The sequence below is a fragment of the Poecilia reticulata genome, chromosome 16 (genome assembly GCF_904066995.2).
Source record: "Poecilia reticulata chromosome 16, P_reticulata-male-v2, whole genome shotgun sequence".
Taxonomy (NCBI): domain Eukaryota; kingdom Metazoa; phylum Chordata; class Actinopteri; order Cyprinodontiformes; family Poeciliidae; genus Poecilia; species Poecilia reticulata.
The window spans coordinates 25,333,895-25,355,896 of record NC_088845.1 but is presented as its reverse complement, the minus strand read 5'-3'; the positions used below and the strand labels follow the sequence as shown (position 1 = coordinate 25,355,896).

At 42.4% G+C, this 22,002-nt stretch overlaps 1 protein-coding gene across 6 annotated transcripts in view; it reads right to left on the bottom strand.

Moving 5' to 3' along the window:
• Positions 1 to 139: 139 nt before the first annotated feature.
• Positions 140 to 22,002, bottom strand: part of trak1a (trafficking protein, kinesin binding 1a) — a 33,801-nt gene continuing 11,938 nt past the window's right edge. For 3 of the 6 annotated variants that reach the window (XM_081616743.1, XM_008432076.3, XM_008432077.3), the window contains 14 exons: positions 14,896 to 14,972; positions 10,996 to 11,112; positions 10,680 to 10,780; positions 10,402 to 10,510; positions 9,289 to 9,367; positions 9,056 to 9,186; positions 8,845 to 8,919; positions 7,588 to 7,725; positions 7,421 to 7,497; positions 7,083 to 7,322; positions 6,665 to 6,993; positions 4,228 to 4,698; positions 3,092 to 3,194; positions 140 to 1,412 (listed from right to left, as the gene is read on the bottom strand). In XM_081616743.1, the coding sequence (XP_081472869.1) occupies positions 356 to 1,412; positions 3,092 to 3,194; positions 4,228 to 4,698; positions 6,665 to 6,993; positions 7,083 to 7,322; positions 7,421 to 7,497; positions 7,588 to 7,725; positions 8,845 to 8,919; positions 9,056 to 9,186; positions 9,289 to 9,367; positions 10,402 to 10,510; positions 10,680 to 10,780; positions 10,996 to 11,112; positions 14,896 to 14,946 (3,078 nt within the window). In that variant the 5' untranslated portion in view covers positions 14,947 to 14,972 and the 3' untranslated portion in view covers positions 140 to 355. Of the gene's footprint in view, positions 1,413 to 2,752; positions 2,850 to 3,091; positions 3,195 to 4,227; positions 4,699 to 6,664; positions 6,994 to 7,082; positions 7,323 to 7,420; positions 7,498 to 7,587; positions 7,726 to 8,844; positions 8,920 to 9,055; positions 9,187 to 9,288; positions 9,368 to 10,401; positions 10,511 to 10,679; positions 10,781 to 10,995; positions 11,113 to 14,895; positions 14,973 to 19,361; positions 19,820 to 22,002 lie in introns of those variants that run through there. The other 3 variants (XM_081616744.1, XM_008432075.3, XM_081616745.1) reach the window with 3 other exon arrangements.

The window sequence follows — 22,002 nt, the reverse complement described above, 5'->3', positions numbered from 1 at the left end:
TCCAGACTGGGGCTTTAATAATATACCATTTGCCACAGTATATTGCATATACAGTACATTGTACAATAATGACACAAAGGAAGGCAGCATACTCCGTCTTTGTTAATCTGGCCAGACAGTATTTAAATATAACACAGTGTAACAGTTTCAGCCACTGCTGCTCTCAGTCGTCACTCCGACATTTTATTCAGACTACTGGCTGTCAGGGGAAATGAGGGCGGATTGTACCGGTCTGCTTCTGCAGACGATGTGTGCGCTAAATATACTTTTTGGCTTTGTATTTGTATGTGTGTAATGATAAACATGAAAAGTGTAGTGAAACGCTGTGATTTTGGCCCAACATACTGAGTTTTTCCTACCACGTCCTGGTTTGAGCCTCACTGTGTTGGCCTCGTGTTGCTGAGTTGTCTGACTCCCAGTTTGTCCTGGCGTGTCTCTGTATTACTGTGTGTGGTGTGACTGGTTCCAGTGCGTGTAAAGTCTGCGGTATGTGAACGGCCTTCCTGACGACGGAGGGGTGTGTTTGCACTTTGCCCGTTTCGACTGTCTGCGCCGGACCCTGTGGCTGTGATGTTTGCATCGACTGTGGGATGAGAGCGCAGGGCGGTCCACCGGGGTCTTTCATGGCCATGCTGGCCCCCACCATGGCCGGATAGCTTCGGTTCCTCCTCAGTCCTGCATTCAAACCCGGGAGCCCGCCACCCAGGCCACTGGAGCTGAAGGGCGCCAGCAGACCGCTCCTGGAGGAAACCGAGGCGGAAACAGGGGAGAGCGTTCGGAAGCGTTTCAGCTTGTCCACCAGTCCGAGGTTCGCCACCTCGTTCTGGCCGTCTTCGTCCGCCTCGCCGTCGTACTCTCTCTCCAGATCCATCAGCACTTCCCTCAGAATGGTGCGAGCCGGCTTGGAGGCGAGGAAGGCGTCGTAATAAGGCGGATCCTCCTTCGAAGGGCTGAACTGAAACGCAGGCCGCGCCATGGCAGCTGAGGCAGATTCCTGGGGCGGGGAGCAGGGAGGGGAGCAGGGCTGAAGGAGGAGCGTGTCCGGTCGCCTAACCGGGTGTCTGACTTCATTCTCCTCTGACTTGGCTACGCCGCTCTGCACCTGCACGCTTCCCGTGGGCGTCGAGGCGCCGCTGGCACCCAGCCCTCGGTCCCAGCTGCAAGGATTGTACACCGAGGCAGAAATGCCACGCTCCAGCAGGAGGTGCACGAGGCCTAGGGAGGTGCTGGTGGTCTTGGTGGAGTCTCTCAAGTTGGTGGAGGACTCGCCGAGGGAGAGCGAAAGGGAAAGGCGGCGCGGGGTGCAGCAGGGGGTGTAGGAGGGCGTGTGCGGGGCCGAGAAGGGCACGGGAGAGGAGGTGTGGGTCGGAGTGCCGATGGCAGAGCCGCTTTGGCAAAACGCTAGTGCAGGGCTGGAGGCGTAAAGAGGAGAGGAAAAGTAGAAAAGAAGGCATAAATGACGGTCATTAGGTGAAAAATGCTCGAGTTCAGAAACAGGTTAACTTGATTTATCAATAATCAACATAACACATCTGCTTAATAACTGAGGAACAGAGAGAGCATTGTGAATTTTTCTTCTTCTTCTGAAAGGCTTTTCTGCAAATCCTCCAATGAATTTTAGTGGGAAGCTGAACACGTAACCACTCTTGTAAGATGCTAAGAAGAGTCTCAATCCTTATATTTCTATTATAAGACACTTGTGCAAGTGTCATGATGTGGCCTCTGCCATCATCTACAGCACGTTATGGCAGAAACGTTTTGTAACATTTTTCAATGTGGTTCTTCTACCTTCTTACAATATAGTAGAGAAAACCAAAAAGTCAAAGCCTAACAAAAACCGTGGGGCACAAATTGATCAAAACATTTTGATCTCTACTACCGACGTTCTTCAAAATTAAAGCTTGTAAGGTTAGTAAAGAAAAAAAACTTCGATCTGCACAAAACCACAGACAGTCTCTCTCTCTTTCGGGGCTCAAACACAGCTGCTCGTCTGCCTGCATCTCATCCAGTTCCTGCAGCCTTCATGTTCACACTACATCTCTGCATACGTTGCTCCTCTAGACTCATTCATTTTCTGTAATTCCTATCAGCTTAGATATTAGATTATTATCCAATGCATACAGTATTGTGTCATTTCACATATCAAGACTGGTCAAGTTGCCAAAACGAATCAATTCACAGGCCAATAAGTGAGAAGTCACTTTTGTTAAAAAAGACCACGGATGTCTGACAGCTTTTAGTAAAAACTCCATCAATGTGTCAAAACATGCACAATTCATTTTAGTTGAAACAAGAGCAAAGTAGGTTTAGAGAAACTTGCATGCAAACCCACTGATATTTCCTGAGTTAGAAACCTCGACAGCAGCGCAGCTTCGTTCAGAATCCGTAATCATTAAATTTCAAGCATGTCATCCAGAAAAGGCATGACTGAGACAGTGGATATTTTGAGGTGTAGCATTTTGTTTTGTTTTGCAGCAATTTCCAAACCTCAGCAGTTTAAAAACATTCAGTGGAAAGTCAGGGGGTAAGACAAATTCTTTCAAACTTTCTGTAATCATTTCGTCCTAAAAGCTTTTAACAGGCCTGAACACCGTTTTCGTAATTATTATTTCGTTATTATCGGTGTCCACCTCAAAGAGAAGCTTGTGCACACTGGATTAGAGAACAGATTTAGAGGCAAGCCCTGATGTTACTCAGGTTCAAACACGCCCACACAAGGTCTTTAGAGATGCACAACCATGCACGTTCTCACCCATCTGCACACTGAACGGTGCTTTCAATGGGTCTGCTCTAATCCTGCCAGCAGAGCTATTTGATACAGCTCCGGCTCGTCTTCCTCATCACATGACCTGTCGAGCCAATCACACAGCAGGGACACAAACACTTGAGCGACCTCCTGTGACACCAAAATGTGTTTCGAAGAAAAAACAAAATAAAACAAAAGAGAGAGAGAAGCGTCCAGCTCCATTTAATTTAATTTGTATAAATTAACAGTGATTTGAAGTGAATATTAAAGGAACCCAAAACGGAAAGAAAAAAAAAAATCAAGCTGAAAAAGTGCGCGTTGGTAAATATTTAGGCGTTATGTTACCTGGAGGACACTGAGGTCAGCTGGTCAGACGGGTGGAGAATCCTGCAGGTGGTGAAGGTGTAGGTGGAACTGGTGTGGGACAGACATTTCCCTGGGAAATGGACTGGAGGAGAACAAAATAAAATTCTGTCAGCCGTGATGAAAAATGCACCAAAAATCATACACTGTAAAACAACTGCATGTTGTAAAGAAAGGGGGAAAAAAGATCGCAGTCACAGTTCAGACCCCAGGCGAAAGCACCCGTTTTAATTAGCCCTGCTTTTGTAGTTTCAACAGATTTTAACATCTAATGATCTTCTTAGTTGTTGAAAACTGACCTGCTACATTCAAGTTAAATGCAAATAAATCGAAAGCAATTAAATAAAAAACAAGAAGAAAAATCCCCCCTCCGCATCAAGATTATAGTGAAGCAAGGATAGAAACTGAAGGGATGAAGAAGAAACAGATGAAAATTATATTCTCTAAATGAATCTCAAATGATCGTAGCTACATGCAGATATTGTCAAAGACCAAACGTGCTCTGGTCAGGGTTAGTGTGTGTGTGGGCTGGTAGAGGTGACCCTCTGACAGAGCCGCTGAATTAGCTCCGAGCAACTCTGAGCGTCGCGCTTTCATGTGACTCTGAACAGCTGCGGTCGCAACACCTGATGCAGCCTCTGCGCGCGCACACAGGCCAGCGAGCAAACTGGATCCAGAAACGATGATACTTCTGTATCTCTGCACTGCGTCAGTCATTTTCAAACTCAAATTTTTTTTGTTGTGGTTAAATTTTTAGAATTTTGCAGGTTTTGGTTTGAGAAACTTGCCAGGCACTGAAGTAAGTGTGAGCAAAGCAAAGGCGACGTATGAAAAGGAGAAACTGAGAAGAAGAAAAAAAAAAAACAATCAAAAAGTACTCTGTCTGGACGGAGGTGGACGTGGCTGCGTGGATAAGGCGCGGCTCCTGGCTCGAGCGGAGGTGAGTGTGATCATGCAGGAAGCGTTGCCACGTTACAGCTGCGAAACGTCCAGTGAAAGCCTTCCCTTCACTCCTTCCACCCTCCCACCCGTCTTCCTCTGCCCGTTCCTTCTATTCTCCCCGTGCTCCAGATTTAGTTTCATTGGGTTTTTCTTTTCCTGCTAAAACGCTCCCTCACCAGGCATGCGGTCCACAGTGGCGGGTTGGAGGGCTTGGAGCTCCTTGAGGTCCGTGTGCCTGCTGCGCTCCGAACAAGAGGGAACGGGCGTGGATGGGGAAGGGCGGGAAAGGGGAAGGGGCACGCCAGCGATGACTCCATCTTTTCCTTCCACTGCCTCTTTCGGACCACAAATTGCTCCATTCAGTCCTTCTAGCTGGTTGCTGCCCTTGAAGTTGCAGCAGGCGGAGCCGGCGGCGGTAGAGCGAAGGGAACCTGTCAGAGCGGAATTCTCTCCTGACGAGCCAGTGAACGGGTCACACGACGCCTCGTCCTCCTCCGGCTGGTCCAGCTGCCAGCTGTCCTCCTGCTCCCGCTCCCGGTCCTGCTCTAAAGTGCAAAAGCCCTTTGTGACCACGCCCGGCCGATGGTCCAGCAGAGCCCCCATGTGTGGTTGAGCCAGCTGCTGCCATGCGTGCAGGGTAGCAGAACCTGTACAAGTAAAAAAAGGAAAACCTTATGTTACTGGAAAATACGCTAAAGATACCCTAGATGTACAGCAATTCACAATAAGACCATTTCAGCTGTGCTTCTACCTGAACACATGTGACATAATGAGCTGTACATTTATAAACCTATTGAGAAATAAAACATTGGTGTTTATTCCTTAGCAAAACTAACATTTAGGTCTGAAATGTGCAGGAATGCCAACAATGCAGGAAGTTAAAAACCCATCACACAACCTGAATCAGATTAGCTTGTGAGAGTTAGCTCTGTTAAACTGCAGCACTATGTTCCACTGAACAAAATATTTGACAAGAAGAAAGATAAAAATATCAGAAAAGATTGTGTCCATGTTTTAACTGTCTGAAAGTCTCACATGAGGACCGACAGCAAAGTGGGCAAAATGTCTATGTTAAGTTTCAGCACTTTGTGATCCTGTTCTTTAGTTATTTTGGGTGCTTTTTATGTAAAATGTGGGAACATGTAAGCAAATTAACAGGGGGAAAAAAAGAGACAAGAATATAATGAATGGAAGAGGAGGAAATTAGATTTTATTTTTTACAAAGAAAATGGAAGAAGAATCAAATAAAGAAAAGAAAGCTCAAAAAGAGACAGAAACGGAGGGAAAAGAAAAGCAGCTACAGATGAAAGAGAGAAACAAATGTGTAAATGTCACATTTCAGAAGACAGACGTTGCTAATAAATATTTTGCTCATGAGGATAGAGCAAACAACACAGAGAGCAGAAACAAACCTACAGTGATGAAGAAATGGTGACAATAATCTACGAACTTGTCACGTTTTGCTACGTTACAGTCACACACTTCAAGGCACTTTATCACGAAAAAAATCCCAAAAGACACAAACATGAGGTGCAGAGCTTAAAATGAACAAAAAATATATACATGATAATTTAAATATTTTGTGTGAACCTACATCTCTGTCACTTTGTTGCTTTTACACCCGAATTCCCATCCATTGTGGAACGGTAGAGGATATTTCTAATTATATACTCTCTATTTTGTTTATTCTATTTGATCCAACTATAAAAAATGTTGAACTACAAAATAAAAATTTCTATACAGAAAAAAAACACATTGTTTTCCATCCTATTGTTTATGCTACCATGTAGTTTTTTTCTCCCATTTTATTTAATTTTACACATAAGACAGCAAATAGTGCAACGTATACGTTTGTGATTGTAGTGTCAGTTCTGAACACTAGGTGGAGGAAAAACACTGTAAATGGTGCAACTACCAAGAGTGAAATCTAACTCTGTCAGGGCTGTTAAATATGGATATGGAGGTAAATGAAAGACGTAACAACTAAACTGACAAACCTAGATAAAACATAAGTTTATGCCTAACGAATAAAGCATAATTTGGACAATATAAATGCACACAAGCACAAAGTATGTTTGCTTTAAAAAGTATACTGACCATGTACTCATATTTTTTATGATCTGTAACATTCCTGCGATGTCCTGTGTGATTTCTACACTTCAAACCAGCAGCGCGGCTGAGTGTGTCTGAAATAAAACGAGTGCTGAAGGTTCAGACTGCCTTCCTCTTGTCTGAAGGCCGTCAGCAGGCCTCTGCCCAGAGCCGGAAGAGCTCTGAGGGGAGGCTGGAAACCTGACAGGCTGCGAATCTCCAACAGACTGGAGCTTCTGCGCAGCTTCGCCTTCGGTGAGGCACTTGGGAGGATCTGTGACTCGCTCTGGTTATGAAAGATTAAATACCGGTTCGGGTGTTTGCCGTCGTCGTCTCGCGTTGGACCAATCTGTGTCTCACTGCTTGAGCTGTTTAGAAAAACATAGTTGTAGTTCTGCCTCTGCTTCTGGTTGGGATTCTCTTTTCTCTTTGAGTTTTCGTTTGCATTCAGGAAGACGTTTCGAGAGCTACGATTTTTCTTTCCCTTATTTGTGTCAAGAAGATCATGAGACCAATAATCACCTTCCAGCGGCTTTACAATCTGCAGCTTCTCCGGCAGGTAGGACCTGGCTGTGATGGAGTATCCAGACCAGATGCTTCCGAACGAGGGATGCGAGCAGAACGACAGCAGGCTCTCCGTTGGGGTCCCCGGGTCCCCGCTGCCATCAGCCTCTCCCTTTTCCTCCTCTTTCCCCAGGTAGGCCAGCTTCCGCTCCCTCTCTTCTTCGAAGAAGCGTTTCTCCGAGAGGTAGTTGTCACGGCGCAGCGACAGGCGGCGCAGGGCTGCCTCCAGGTCCCTGCTGCCCGGGGTCCCCGGCGTACCGGGGGGCTGCTTGTTGGAGTCTTCCGACCTGAGGAGAGAAAGAGCGATAAGAAGAAGAGCAATCTCTATTTTTTCCCCCTTTCTTTCTGTTTGCTAAAGATTCAAAATGTTCCTCACCCGTCGTCCGGACCTTCCAGGATACTGCTTGTTCTGTTGTCCAAGATGATCCCACTTCCTGTTTCGCTCCCATAGATGGAGTTGGAGCGAGGCGTGCCCACACTGCTGGAGCGGCCCGAGGTGAAGCACGAGTTCTGATTGGACCCTGGGATGTTCAGAGGGGAGGGGGCTGCAGAGGAGCGCTGCTGACGCATCAGGTTGAGGTTTTTCACTGTCTGGAAAACCCGCTTTGGGTGCAGCCTGGAGAAACGAGCAACACAATCGCGTTACTATGGAGATCGAGGGATACATTCAAAGTATCACGTAGGAACAACGTCAGAGCGTAAAACTAAAGGCACCTCTGCTCTTCTACGTCTGGATCGTCCATCTGAAGCTCTTTTCTCATAGTTCCCTCTATTTCTGCTGCGAGTGAGTCCTGAGAGAAGAAAATAAACCCATTCATTCTGCTGGAGCTGACAGTCCGATATACTAAACTGCATAAAGCTGTGACGGCTCATGCGCTGACCATTGGGAATAAGCCCAGTGTGTGGAAACGCCTTGGGGTGCTGAGAGGTAGAGTTTTATTCCTCAGGTTCTTAAGCTCCTCCTGAGCCTCATGGAGGATCTCCATGCACTCTGCATACTTATCCTGCAGCTCCCGCAACTGAGCAAGGAGAGAAGAGAGGCGGAAGGACAGAAAGAAGGGGAAAAAACGTAGTAGGTTTGGCTTTTGACTTAAAACATAGATATATATTTTTTAAAAGTCCATTGCAGAGATCATCAATGCAAAAACATGAAATATTACTAAGCATTTTTGTCAGATTTTTAGTGCACTTGGAATAATACAAACTAACTTACAAGTAACTTTTCAGCTTGCTTTAAGTCAATAAATCTTTAATATTGCTGAAAAAGTTCCAGTTTCGTTGGCAGATTATTTAATTTACAGTAACACATTTTCCCCATGTTATAAATAAAATAATCTGCCAGTGGAACAAGTATTTTTTTTATTCAAAATTAAGGAATTATTGACTCTAAATAAGATCTTATTTCCTGCTGAAAACTTACTTGTTAGTTACTTTTGTCTCATTTTAAGTGTATTAAAATATGTGCAGTAGAAACTAAACCAAACATACTTTTTGTGTTTCTGCAGAGTAAAAAAAACAACAACAAAAAACAGTTAACATTTACACTAAATATCTACCAAATTTAGTCTTGATGCACCTGAGCCATTAAGACATTAGTTTAATCTAAAAATGGTATTGAAAAAGGGCAGAAATAATACCCGACATCGTTTAATAGATGTGTGTCTTAATTCCTATCAGGAAACAAACCCTTTGGTTGAATAAAAATAGTCTTAAATTTAGATCTGAAAGGGAGATAAACTAAGTTTAACCTTGACCTAAACCTAATTAACATCCCGTCTCTAATCACTGCAAAAACTGGCATATAAGATTAAATATCTTAGATTAATGAGATTTATGCTGGTTTCCTGTCTGACAAGATTATTTTTCTCACAAAGAGGTTTTTATGTTCGAATATTTTTCTCATTTTAAGTGTTTTTCTACCTAACTAAAGCTTGATATGAAGAAAATATTACTTCTTATGAGTAAATAAGAAGCAAACTGTAAGTCTAGAACTTAGTTTTCTAAGTAAAAATTAAATACTTAAGAGTTCGCTGCATTAGGAGAACGCTTTGGTCCTCAAAAATCGTCACTTTTCACATAAATAAGAACGCACATAAAATAATAATACTGTTAGCTGTCCTATACAGTCATGTGCTTACCTCAGCAGTGAGCTGTCTCTGGGCGTCCTTGGCTGCACCCAGGTGCTGAGTCAGCTCTTCGTTCTCCACCGCATACTGTGAACACCAAGGACAACACAGGACATGCAGTCGCAATTCTTTTACCTAATGTATCTAAAAATCCATGTTTGCATTAGGAGCTTTTTTTTATATTTTATTTTATTTATTTATTTATTTTTAAAGGCTTTCGTACGAGCTTCGCCTTCTTCTGCAGGTCGACGATCTGAGAGAGGAGGTGTGTGATCTCCTCCTGCTGTCTGGAAGCGTCCTCGCTCTTCCTGGCCAGGTCTTCTGCCAGAGAGGAAATCTGCAGGTTGGCAGCCCCTGGGAGGGCAGAAGGGGGGAGGGGCGGATGTTATAGCCACTGAAATTTTAACTACAGATGAGATAAAAGAAAAAAAGAAAAATAAAAGATATAAAACTCACGTAGTTCTTTGACACAGTCGTTGACAAGCTGCTGCTCTTTCTCCTCGTACGAGATGGTTTCCGTCTCCAAATGATTCGCCTGGGAGGATAAATGGATAAAACGGTGGTCAATCTTTGCAATCACGGTTTCAGAAAAGATTCCACGATGCATTGATTTAACATGGAAAACAAATGCAGGTTTTATTATTACAGCATATTGATTATGTATTGCTGAAGCTATGTCACTAAATTAAGGCAAAAATGTAAAACAACCATACTTGTTTCACAATCACAACTTGTGGACAGGGTGCACAAATACACAGAGGGTGAAACGTACAAGGCTAAATTACCCCCACATGTCCCACTGATATTTAATTCAACGTCCCTCAGGCACATGATTTTATAGCCCTCAGGTTTCTGCCGAAACTGACTGAATATTTCAAAATGGTTTAATTCCATTCAGAGATTCAGAGAGTCTGAGCCAAATCATCACACTCAGATTGAAAATAAAAAATTGATTCAGGAAGAATAATTCTTATTAAAGTCAAGGTGAGGCCTTCATACCTGCAAACACGTCACCATCTATTAGATAAAGTGGTGACAGAATTAACACTGAGGGTCTATTTAGTTGTCAGCGCTACTGGAATAAATTACAAAACTCCCTGCATCTTTAGGAGTTTGTCACCCAAGATGTTTTCCTAAAAATTTGGAAGCACGAGAATGGTCAAATAAAGGTTTCAATATCAAAATAAAATTGGTGTTTTGCACAAAATGGGTGAAATAATACAGTGGAAAAGCTGGACAGTGATATCGAATCAGCCTCAGAACTGGTCTTGGATTGGATGCATCATCAAGCCTCTGGAGTGGCCCCGACTTCAACTCAATTTAAATTTGTAAAAATCTGCTGGCAGAAAGCCAACATATTTAAATAAACTCAAGTGGTCAGATTTCCAGCTGGGAACAAACTGAGGGCTAGAAATAGAGTGTGTGGTCTATTCTTAGCCACATATGCAACAGGGCTGTTTAATCAAATGTTAGTGGGCTTGTATTGGAACTGGTATGTATATCTACTTCCTGTTATCTGACATGTAGACCGTCATCAACATTGCAGTGAAAGCTTATGCTTCTACGTACCGCAGATCGGAGTGATTTGTTTTCTTCTTCCAAATCTTTGAGCTTCTTCTGCAGAGAGTCCAGCGGGAACAGGGTCGGGGTGGACAAGTTAGGTTCACTCAAACGCACCCTGTAAACGCACCAATATTTCAACCTTAATCACATTTATTTTATTTAAACACCCCCAAAATAAGCAAATGATTATTAGATATTCAACCGAAACTTCTCAATGTCAATTCAACATCGCAGCTGAACGCTGACGTAACCGGAGCAGACGAAGTGAGTGTTAGGACGCTTACGGTGTGGAGGTGTTTGACTCCCCCTCACTTTCCTCAGCGGCGCTGGTGTAGAACTGCAGCAACTCATCCTTCATGGAGAGGTCGTGACGCAGCTGAGACACCTGGATGTGAACACATATGGAAACATTATGAACACTGGACCGGGGAAGGAAAAAACAAAAGAGCTGATTTGGAGAATTTTGTTCACAACATGTCCAAGCACCTGCAAGGCTCGATAAAAAAATAAAATAAAATAAACCTGCATATGTGGTAGTTAACTATTGTCATCTTTGACCCTGAGAGACTACAGAAGCCCTTTAATATTGCCGGTGTGTACCTCCTCTCGGATGTGCTCCACCTGCTCCTCCAGCAGCTCGTTCCTGTCACTCAGAGCTTTGTTCTTCTTCAGCAGTGACTGTCCGATGCGAGCTGCCAGCTCCAGGTCCCGCTCTTTCTGCTCCAAACACAAACTTTGATTTAGAGCAATTATTCGTTTTTAAAATGATTTTTACATAACCTTTATTTTAAACAGTATTAAATCCCATTGAGATTAAAATCTCTTTTTCCCCAAAAGGAGTTCTGGCCAAGAGGCAGCAAAAAATACAAAACTACAACACCATAAGAAGTTACACTGTTAAAGAAAGTGTGCGAAATGTTAAAACAACAACAAGTGAGTTAGTATACAATTTATGACTTTATTTCATGGTAAATGTTCAAAATAGTGTTTTTTCTCTTTCGCTTCTCAGAAGGTGGGAAGACAAGTGGAGAAAGTCCCAAGTTCAGGAATTGAACCCTGGACCGCTACGTCTACGACTATTAGCCTCTATATCATCACGTCATGCACAGCCCAACTACAACAGGTGTATGTTTATTGTTCAGGAAAAAGAAATGTTCCAATTAGTTTTGAAAAATTAAAGTGTATTTAAGTAGAATATCAGTCTTCTTAGTAATATATTAATCTTAAAGAGGAGGAAACATCAGCAAATAAAAGAATAAAACAAAATATGAACTGTTCAAGCTTTTATTGCAGGCAAACTTATCAGCGTCCCTTCATCAGAGCTGCGCAATATACAATGACCAAATTTTTCAGAATCGCAATACCACTGTTATCCAGGTCAGTACTGCAACGAAGTCATAAATACTAGCCCAGACCAGTTATACAAGTACCAAGAAATCCCTCTGTCTGTGCCAGTAATATAGTTGGTTAATGCTTAATGGGGCAGAAAATGTTTTAGGAGGATGTTAGAAAACTAAGATTTACTGGATCGACTACTCTCTGTATCCAACAAAAGCAGTAAGACGTTAACGCCGCTTCGTCAAGTGTTTGTTTATACCGTCATGTAGTCATCAAAACTTATGAGTCAAGTAAAAAACAAACAAACCTTAAAATAGATTCATCTGTTGTTGCAGTAACATAAATGCACATTCAAATGTTTTTAGAAAAATCCAACATTTATAATTTAATGTCATTTACTCAGTGGGAAAAAATGTCACCTTAAAAAAAAAAAAAAAACAGGTTTTAACAGAAATCAATGGTGTCACAATCACTGGTCCCCCAAACACTTCCATTCAAAGAATATCACAAAAGCTTTTCTAATTTTTATTTTTCCTTACTAAAAGTCTAGTTTTCCATCCATGATTTTCTTTTTTTCCTGCGTTATCAATATGACATTTCATTCAGCTACTGGCCAGTGTGAAACTCATATTTGTTTTGTCAGCACACAGTAAGCAGGCAGGTCTGGGAGGTAAAAAATAAATAAATAAAAAATCTCTCAAGCTCGCTGTTGGGGAACTGCACCACAGACTATGATGGGGTCAGCGAGTTCAATGAACGCAAACCTAACATACCGTCTACATTCCCAACCATCAGAATGAAAATCAAAAATGTTTCCAACCTAAACAGGTGGAGATTGCTAAACTCTACTGGGACTTCAGCTGCTCTGGTCAGACTGATATTGAGTTTCTCAGCAACAAACAATCCAAGTGGGTCTGATATGAAGTGATAAATAGGTGGGAAAACACTTTGTGCCCAAATCTGGTGGAGAGTCTAAATAGACAATCAGCTGTCTATTTCTGATTGTCTATTTCAAGAAACAAAAAAAGCATAACCAAACTCAAAATCAACCTTCTTTCATGGCTTTCTCTATCCTCCAAAGAGAACACTCACCCTGTGAGCTGAATAGAAGACGAAATGAGGAGGAGGATTTTACAGCAGAGAACTGAATACTGTGCCCTGTTTGGAAAATATGGTTGTCTAAATAAATAATTAGTAATTTTCTTAAAACAACTATTTCTTAAGATGTTTTTCCCCCCTGTTCAATACACCGAATTAAAGGTTGGATTTTTTTCTCAAATTATTAGAGGTGTGCCGATCGATCGGTAACCGATCATAATCGGCCGATTTTCGTGAAAAAGTGCATGATCGGTAATCGGCGATCATTGGCGCTTGTTGCCGATACCGATCACCTGCATCTCATTTCACAGCCTGCCTGTCCAGCTGGTCTCCTCTTTCCTTCACACTGCGCAAACGCGCAGCAACAAATCCTAAGCGAGGTGGAACTATAACGCACTGAGTGAATGGGGAAGTTTGCGTGTTGCGGCGGAAAACTGAAGCACGTCAAAAAGCATCAACACAACGAAGCTAATACGACATAAAAACAATGCCATACTTGACGGAGTTTGGCTACATCGAGGCTCACTGCAGTAAAAAAGACATATGGAGAATCAGATAGCAGGTAAAGCAGTGCACAGCTGCAAACACTCACCCGGATTAGCATGACGGTCAGAAAGCTAAACAAATAACCCGCAAAATTATTTAAGTCTTCGAGCTGCGATGTAAGACGCTGGTTCTGTTCTCGCTGTTGAACCGCTGCTACGCGCTACAGTTAGTAATATTTCACATACGGAGCGCCGCTTCTGCTCCACCTGGTAGTGACTCTCACACCAAACCTCTGTTTAAAGCTGCAGCATCTAACTTAAAAAAATTAATTTACATACGTATTAAAACTTTCGCTGTCCTAACATGAGACAGATAATCTCTAAAAAAAATAATCGATCTCCTCTGCCTCCTCCCTGCTCTGCATAATTACTCCGCTCAGTCAGAAACAGCCACTCAGAACTAGCAGTAATCAGCTAGCCGCCATGCTATCAGGAAGTTTTCATTCAGTAACTCAGGATTGTTTATTGTAATGGAACCTGTATTTGCCTTTGAATGTTAAGTTTTATACTTGAATTTTTTTGGCAATGTTGAGAGGTTTTATTTTGGCTCTTTGCATTATTTAGCCTCTTTAGAGCCTTTACATGTTATCAGTCTGTTAAAGATAGTATTATTGATAGCAGTACAATTTGCACAATGCCTGTTTTGTTTAGTTTTCTTCTTGGAAAAAGTTATTAAAAACAAGTTTTTGTCTAAATTAAGGTGAATTCATGGTTCCTTTTTCCACATAATGTAACCGGAATGGTTTATGATAAAATAATAATAATAATAATTATGTGATCGGTATCGGTGATCGGTATCAGTGATCGGCCCTCATGGGTGATCGGTATCTGTATCGGCAGGAAAAAACCTGATCGGCACATCTCTACAAATTATAATTGTCCGATTATTCTACTGCAAATACAAATCCTTTCATTTGAAGGTTATTCATTAATCTTCCCAAGGACTGCCGATAAATGAAGTAATGGAATAAATCATGAGCAAACATACAGAAAAGGCTGCTATTAGTCATACTTGAACAATCATTAAGGGCTTATTCACCTGGGGCAGGCTGAGTCTGCTGCCTCACAAACATTTTGTTTCCTGGCAGTAAAAATAGCCAGACACACAAAGGCAGCAACACTAAGCTGTGTTTCATGTGCAACTGAAGAACACAAAGCAACTGGCATGGTCACAACCAGAGCTTTGTTCAGAGGAAACCTGCATGCCCATTTGAGTGTTACATCTCAAGCTTTATTTGACAGCGACACCATTCACGTTTTCAGACACTTTTGTCTCTTGATGTCCTACTTTATGCTCTTTTTTGTTGTTTTTTTGTCACACACTGGGAGGTGATAAGTTACATTAAAATATCAACTCTAGGAAACGAGTTCAACGACGTTGTTCTTTTGACCCTCAGAGAAAATCCCCACATTTTAAATCGTCACTGAGTACATCTCCAACGTAAGTGCTTTAAAACCCCTCTAAAAATGTCGCCTTCTGTTTGATCTGCTTCGACAGATTTGACTTTTCCATACTGACCTCTTCCAGCAGTCGGGTGACGGCGTCGATGTCGCTGTAGGTCTTCGTCATCTGGCCCACTCTGTCCGCACACAACACTGCAGGAGGGAGACAAGGAGGGAACGGTAAGTTTCAGAGACAAATGTCCAAAAGAAGAGTAACAAACAACAACAGCAATCAAAGGAGCACATAGAAACTCTGGAGGAGCTGCAGAGATCCACAGCTCTGGGGGGAGAATCTGTTGACAACAAAACTATTAGTCAATTTCACATTTTGAACGTTTTACAAAAAATTTGCACTGCACATCTTCCTGAACTCAGCATCTTCATGGTAGCATCATCCTGTGGTAAAAGCTTTATTCAGCAAAAAAAAAAAAAAAAAAAAAAAAAAAAAATCAATGAAATCCTGGAAGAAAACCAGGATGAATACTTTTGCGAGACACTGAACACTTTTAGAGACCATCCATCCATCCATTTTCTTCCGCTTATCCGGGGTCGGGAAACAGGGGCAGGAGCTTCAGAAGGGAGGCCCAGACTTTCCTCTCCCCAGCCACTTCTTCCAGCTCCTACGGGGGAACCCCAAGGCGTTCCCAGGCCAGCCGAGAGACATAGTCCCTCCAGCGTGTCCTGGGTCTTCCCCGAGGCCTCCTCCCGGTGGGACGTGCCTGGAACACCTCACCAGGGAGGCGTCCAGGAGGCATCCTGACCAGATGCCCCAGCCACCTCAACTGGCTCCTCTCAACGTGGAGGAGCAGCAGCTCTACTCTGAGTCCCTCCCGGATGACAGAGCTTCTCACCCTATCTCTAAGGGAGAGCCCAGTCACCCTGCGGAAGAAACCCATTTCGGCCGCTTGTATCCGTGATCTCGTTCTTTCGGTCATGACCCAAAGCTCATGACCATAGATGAGGGTGGGAACGTAGATCGACCGGTAAATCAAGAGCTTTGCTTTTTGACTCAGCTCTCTCTTCACCATGACGGACCGGTACAGCGCCCGCTTCACGGCAGATGCTGCCCCAATCCGCCTGTCGATCTCCCGCTCCCTTCTTCCCTCATTCGTGAACAAGATCCCCAGATACTTAAACTCCTCCACTTGAGGCAGAACAACCCCCCTGACCCGGAGAAGGCACTCTACCCTTTTCCGGCTCAAGACCATGGCCTCGGATTTGGAGGCACTGAGCCTCATCCCGGCCGCTTCACACTCGGCCGCGAACCGCTCCAGTGAGAGCTACAGATCACGATCTGATGAAGCCAACAGGACCACATCATCCGCATAAAGCAGAGATGCGATCCTAAGGCCACCAAAACGGATCCCCTCAACACCTCGGCTGCACCTAGAAATTCTGTCCATGAAGGTAATGAACAGAATCGGTGTCAAAGGGCAGCCTTGGCGGAGTCCAACTCTCACAGGAAAAGAGCCCGACTTACTGCCAGCAATGCGAACCAGAGATCAAACAGTGCATAAAAAAAAAAAGCATTTTTATTACACTCCAATTTGAAATTCAAAATAGAATCATCAGTATGTCTTTGGAGTTGCTGATAGAATTATATGGAACCTTGGACCTGCATAGTGTGATTAGTGAAGGTGTCTCCAGTATTTACCCTAACAGACAGAAGTGAGTGGCGGGCCTCCGCTTGTATCATCAGACTTCAAATTATATAACTTTGGATCATAAAGAGCTCATTACCTGCTGGATTTCAACTTTCAACCATCACAGCCGACGTGTAAACAGAGTTCTGCTGCTCCCTCTGCAGCCTTCTTTTCACTTCCAGTTAGAAGAACATGCATAATCAAAATTCATCATTACCCACATAAACAACTCGCTGCTCTTTAACCTAACTAATGAGTCAGAAAAGATAAGCTACTGAGCACAGTTTCAGAGGTCAGAGTGCAGAACCACAACCCTGTTCATCTGTATAATTATCAATCTCCTTCATTTGCAGATTCAGTTATTTCCCAGTGAATGTACGTGTCTATGCCATCATAGAAGCCCTAAGTAAAAAAGCCAAAGAAATGTGATCACGTCTGACGCTTTCAATGTTTATCTTTATCAAAAAGGGAATGTGATGCAAGCAATATGCAAAACAATAATGCAAAAAGAGTCGGCCCATGCAAAGCACACATTTTATCAACACTTGGAGCAGCAGCGTGGCTGTCAGAAACAAGATATACAGTGTGCTGCAAAAGTATTTATACCCCTGCAATGTTTTTTTTTTCTTTCATATTTTACAATGTTAGGACCAAAGCCTTAAATTTTATGTAATGGAGGGATGTTTAGACATGACCCTTCATGTTCAACTAGAAATGCAGATGTTAGAATGGCCCAGTCAAAGACTAGACATAAATACAGCAGGTTACAGTATAGTTTGAGTATGGCAAAACTGCTCTGTGTCATCATATTGTGCTTTCAACCTCTGTCTGTTATGGAGCATGCTGGATTTGGAAATGTTGGCGGCCTTTTGGAAACCTCATGGCTAAGATTAAAAATCAAGATTGAAGACAGCTTGAAGAATCAACTGCACAGTCACATTGTGAACGTTTAAAAAGTTAGTAAAACACTGTTTTACAGCATTTGTGTTGTCAACTGCAGGTGTGCGTCACCTCTCTTAACCTCAAGAAATAACGACAGCTCATGCCATAAAGACCAACCCTTTTCAAAGAGCTACAAACCTCAGGTTAATAAATAATCAGAAAAATAAACTTGGATCAAAACTTTAATCAGAACTGTCGCATCAGCAACAAATACAGTACACACAAATGTACTGTAATAACTGTTCAGGCCCAGATTCACCCATATGCTTACCAAACCACAACATTTGTCTTCATCTGCTATCTGCCGTGGAAGCGTGGAAGGACAGGGTGCAGCCTGTTTACCTGTCATACTTTATATTTGTGTACGTGCAGCTAATCAAAGAGCATGCTGTCTTATTTCCACAATAAAACTCCTCCCAGGTGAAATGACTAAACAAAAATACATGACGACAAATTAATGCGCAAAGGCTTCGGTGCCAAGAGGAAGTATTCATACTTTACTGATTAACAATTTAGTAACAATTTAGCTCTGAAGACAAAAAGGGGGAGAAACCTGTTGATGAGGGCAAGTCTAACGTAACAGGGAAGGTAATTTAAGACAGATACGTTCACTCTACCCACTACTTCTTTAAGGACATAACAGAGAAGACGCATTACGTCTTGTTCAGCCATGGCAGTAATAAAAGGTTTATTAGTCCAGAGAGTTACTTTAATATTATAATGGATGTTATTAACCAATCAACCGAACTTATTTTTAGTTGTAATTTTCAAGACGACTGCCTGAATCACAGACATATTTAGCCCACTAGTGAGCAACACACAGGCACAAGGAGACTAAGAAGGAGCTCTTGTTATATTAATCAATGCCCTGAACACAATCTGTTTGGACTGGTGACATGTAACACAATGGGATTTCACAAAAAAAAAATATTTCCTTTTTTCTTTTGGATCTGGGTTAATACAGCTTAACTATTTATAAAAATTAACTAGCATAGAAAAGCGTCTCTTGACAACAGAAAACTTAAGTTGCAGCTCATGCTTATATTAATGATACAACGATGGATTTTTTTTCCCTAGGGTGATTTCCAGTGGTCTGAATTGCCAAGTCTGATTTTGTGCGATTAAAAATTATTTTCTGAAGAATCATAAAAGGGGCCGCAATTTACTTCACAGTTTTCAAATCGAACAAAAATGAAAATGCAGGCCAGCATATGTTGAAAGCAGTGCACTGTTTTTTTATCCCACGCAGAAAAAAAATTGATTAAAAATATATGTTATTGATTGATTGATGCATTAATGAACAAAAAATTATTAGAGTTTTTACTTCTGATGCATTTAGAGAAGAGGAAAAAAAATCCTCATATTTGACCTGCCGATTACTTTTTACAAAAAAAAGTCTAATTCCAATAACAGGTCAATTGATCAGGGAACCTCTAATTATAGAGGTATTTTTACGTCTAAACATCTTATCATGTTTTCTGTCAGTGTAATTTGTCAGACGGCTGATTCAATCTGGAGTGTGGAGTGACAGACGAGGCTGAGGGGAAACACTCAGGCACAGGGAAGCAAACTCTAAGGCACCACACAGGAAGGAGCTGCTGTTGTTTTAACCAATCAATCCCCCAAAGCATAGCCTGCTAGGAATGTTGATGTGCAACACACAATGGAGAATCATAAGACATTATTTCCTGCTTCCATCTGGGTTTACAATTCATCTTAACCGTGATTATGATATTAACTGCAACAACATTAGAGTTTGTTATGTCATTCGGGGGGAATGAGCTATACTGTCCAGTGTGAGATAGAACCACAAAGGAGGGACTGCACCTGCAGGACAGACATGATTCCACAGAAAAACAGCAATCAGAGCATAACGTGCACATTATTCATCCATATGCTTTTGAACAAGCAATGAGGACTGCTGATGATCACACAGTCTCTACTAACCAGTAGCTACCTTCATAAAGTATCTGCTGCTCTTCATCCATGTCTTCATTCTGCTCATCCTGTTTGTATCTTCCATGCCTGGAGAAACCAGGTTCCACCTCTTCCTCCTCTTCATCCTCCTCCTGCTGCTTTGTGCTTTCATGGATGGGCAAACAAACATATTCCTCGTCCTGATCCTGGTCCTGGTCGGAGAAGTCCGCTGCGTCCTCGTGTTCGGACATGCAGAGAGCCATCCTCCCCTTCTGATGCTACAGCCGACCAGTAAACCCCAGAGTCCTCAGAGGCAAAGCCATGTGTCCAACCTGGGGCATTGCTGCAGGTCTGATGTTTGGCAGACAAAAGTTTGCGTTTCCCTCTTGCAGTGCATGCCTCTCTGACAGGGAAGATCCTGTGTTTGTATGTGTGTTGGATACCAGCCTGATGAATATGTAGGAGTGTGAGTATCAGCTGTCCCTTATCGCAGGTTGGCGAGATTAACCAGACAGCTCAGCTCCTCCTCCTCTCTTCCCTGACTGGTCAGTCTGCGGCCTGCTCTACTTCAACACAGACACGGGGCAGAGAGGTATACCCCCACTTGTCTCATATTTAAAGTGAGAAAACTGGGTTGGAGCAGATTAATACAACAGATGAGGGGATTTAAAGAACATAACTCCTAAACCCTGTAATCCACAACTGTTTAACGGAGATTTTTATTTCGACGGTGGAGAGACACTGGCAACTTAAAGGTGTAAAAGTTAAAGCTGTTGAGTTCTTACTCAGGTTAAAAGGAAGATAAGTCATTTTACAACCCCTCTCAGGTGACGACACCTTGGTACAGCCCAGCCTAGCCTCCATGGCGACACTGAACCTGGGCAAACAACGACAGCCACTGGTTTCCAGGGTGTGGCGAGATATACAAACCCCCGCAGGTGAAAGGTTTTACATGGATCCAGCACACGGTATAATCAAGCAGAAAAAGGTTTCCCTGCCTGTCCGTGTCCCGATACGATGCTGTATTTCTACCTCTCAAAACACGCGTTCCTTTCAAATTGTGTCATAATGGCTTTTTTCAAACCACAGAACAGGTTTGGGCAGACCATAGCCACTGTCCCTCAGGCTGGTTTTTCCAGTTTGATTCCTGTTGAAAAGGACAGTGCACAGTGCTCACTCAGGAGGCAACCATACATCTGAAAAATGTGTTTAATTCAAACACAATGAAAGTCGTTCATTCAGGTTGTTGTTTGATGTGCTGGACCTCTTGGTCACACACAAACCAGAGTGATGAAGCGTCAAGGTACTTTAGCCGAGTTCCACACAAACCTAAGGGTCTTTAACAGACTTCCAAGTTGCAAAACATTAAAAAACCAATAACAACAAACTTCCAAGTCCAGGCCCTGGGAAGCAGCTTGTGTACTCACAAACTTTGTCCGGCCTGCAATTTAATTTATCATTTACACTGTCTTGCAGAAGAAACGGTAACCCTTGAATATGTTCTTGCATCTTGGCGCATTACAGAAAGAGCTTTTAGTAAGACTTTATATGTTACTCTACTTTATGTGACAGAAAGGAAGTGTGAGGAATGAGTTCGGCCATGAATAAATTTTGATCATAGCTCGTTGCCCCGCTGGAAGGTGAACTCTTCAATGAGTTTTAAACTTTTTCACAAAGTCAACAGCTTTTCTTTTGCTACTGCCCCGTATGCTGTCTAAGTTTGGAACTGGTGCTTCAAGCGGTTCTAAAAAAAACTCGGTTTGCTTTTCCAACACCTGAGAGTCAAGTCTGAGCCACGACGTCATTACATCTTAATAAACATCTCATCCAGTTCATGTTCGAACCTCCCCCTGTTTTATTGTGAGATTCTGTGAAGGGCAACAATACATGGATATAGTTGGACTACACAAGTGCTAATATCACAGTACAACAGATGCCCTAACATCACCAAGTACTACCCAACTGAGCTGAATTCATGTGCATTGAATCAGTCATTTCTGAAAGCATGGCTTCATTAAAATATTTTAAATTCATTTTAATCATGATTTTAAGGAGGTTCACTTTAATTTTTGAAATCAGTTGAAATTATGAGAGAGCTTTTGACTAAAATATTAAATGTTCTCTTTCTGCTCAACAAAATGAAACCTGTGAGCCTCAAACTTTTAGAAGTGATCGTGAGCTTTAGTCCAAATGCCAGTTCTTTTCACAGCCATCACGCTTTTCATTGTAATTAGTTTAGAAAAGTGATTCCAGCTCTGGACGACCTTGCATGCTTGAGTAGCTCCACTCAACAGTCCCACAGAACAGCTCTGTTGTTCTGCGGACAATGAAGGGCTTCTCCACAAACAACATTCATTGCTTTCCTGGTCACATTCACTCTTCTCAGACCGTATGTTTTCTTTCCGTTCTTGCTTTTGAGCTTAATTTTAATCATTTGGATCAGTTTCTCTTGACAGACGCTTTTATAAAGTTACCAAACCTTCCCGACATAGTGGCGTTATTTCCAAAAAAGCAAAAGTGAAAATAAATTTTGCTGAATGAGTGTCTGAAAGTATTAAACTTTTAGTTACTCTTTTCTACTGTGACAGGTTAAAAAGAATGGATAATTAAATCAAAAACAATTTAAAAAGACATCCCCTATTCCCAACCGGGCCCCACATTCCCATTGAAACAATGGATCG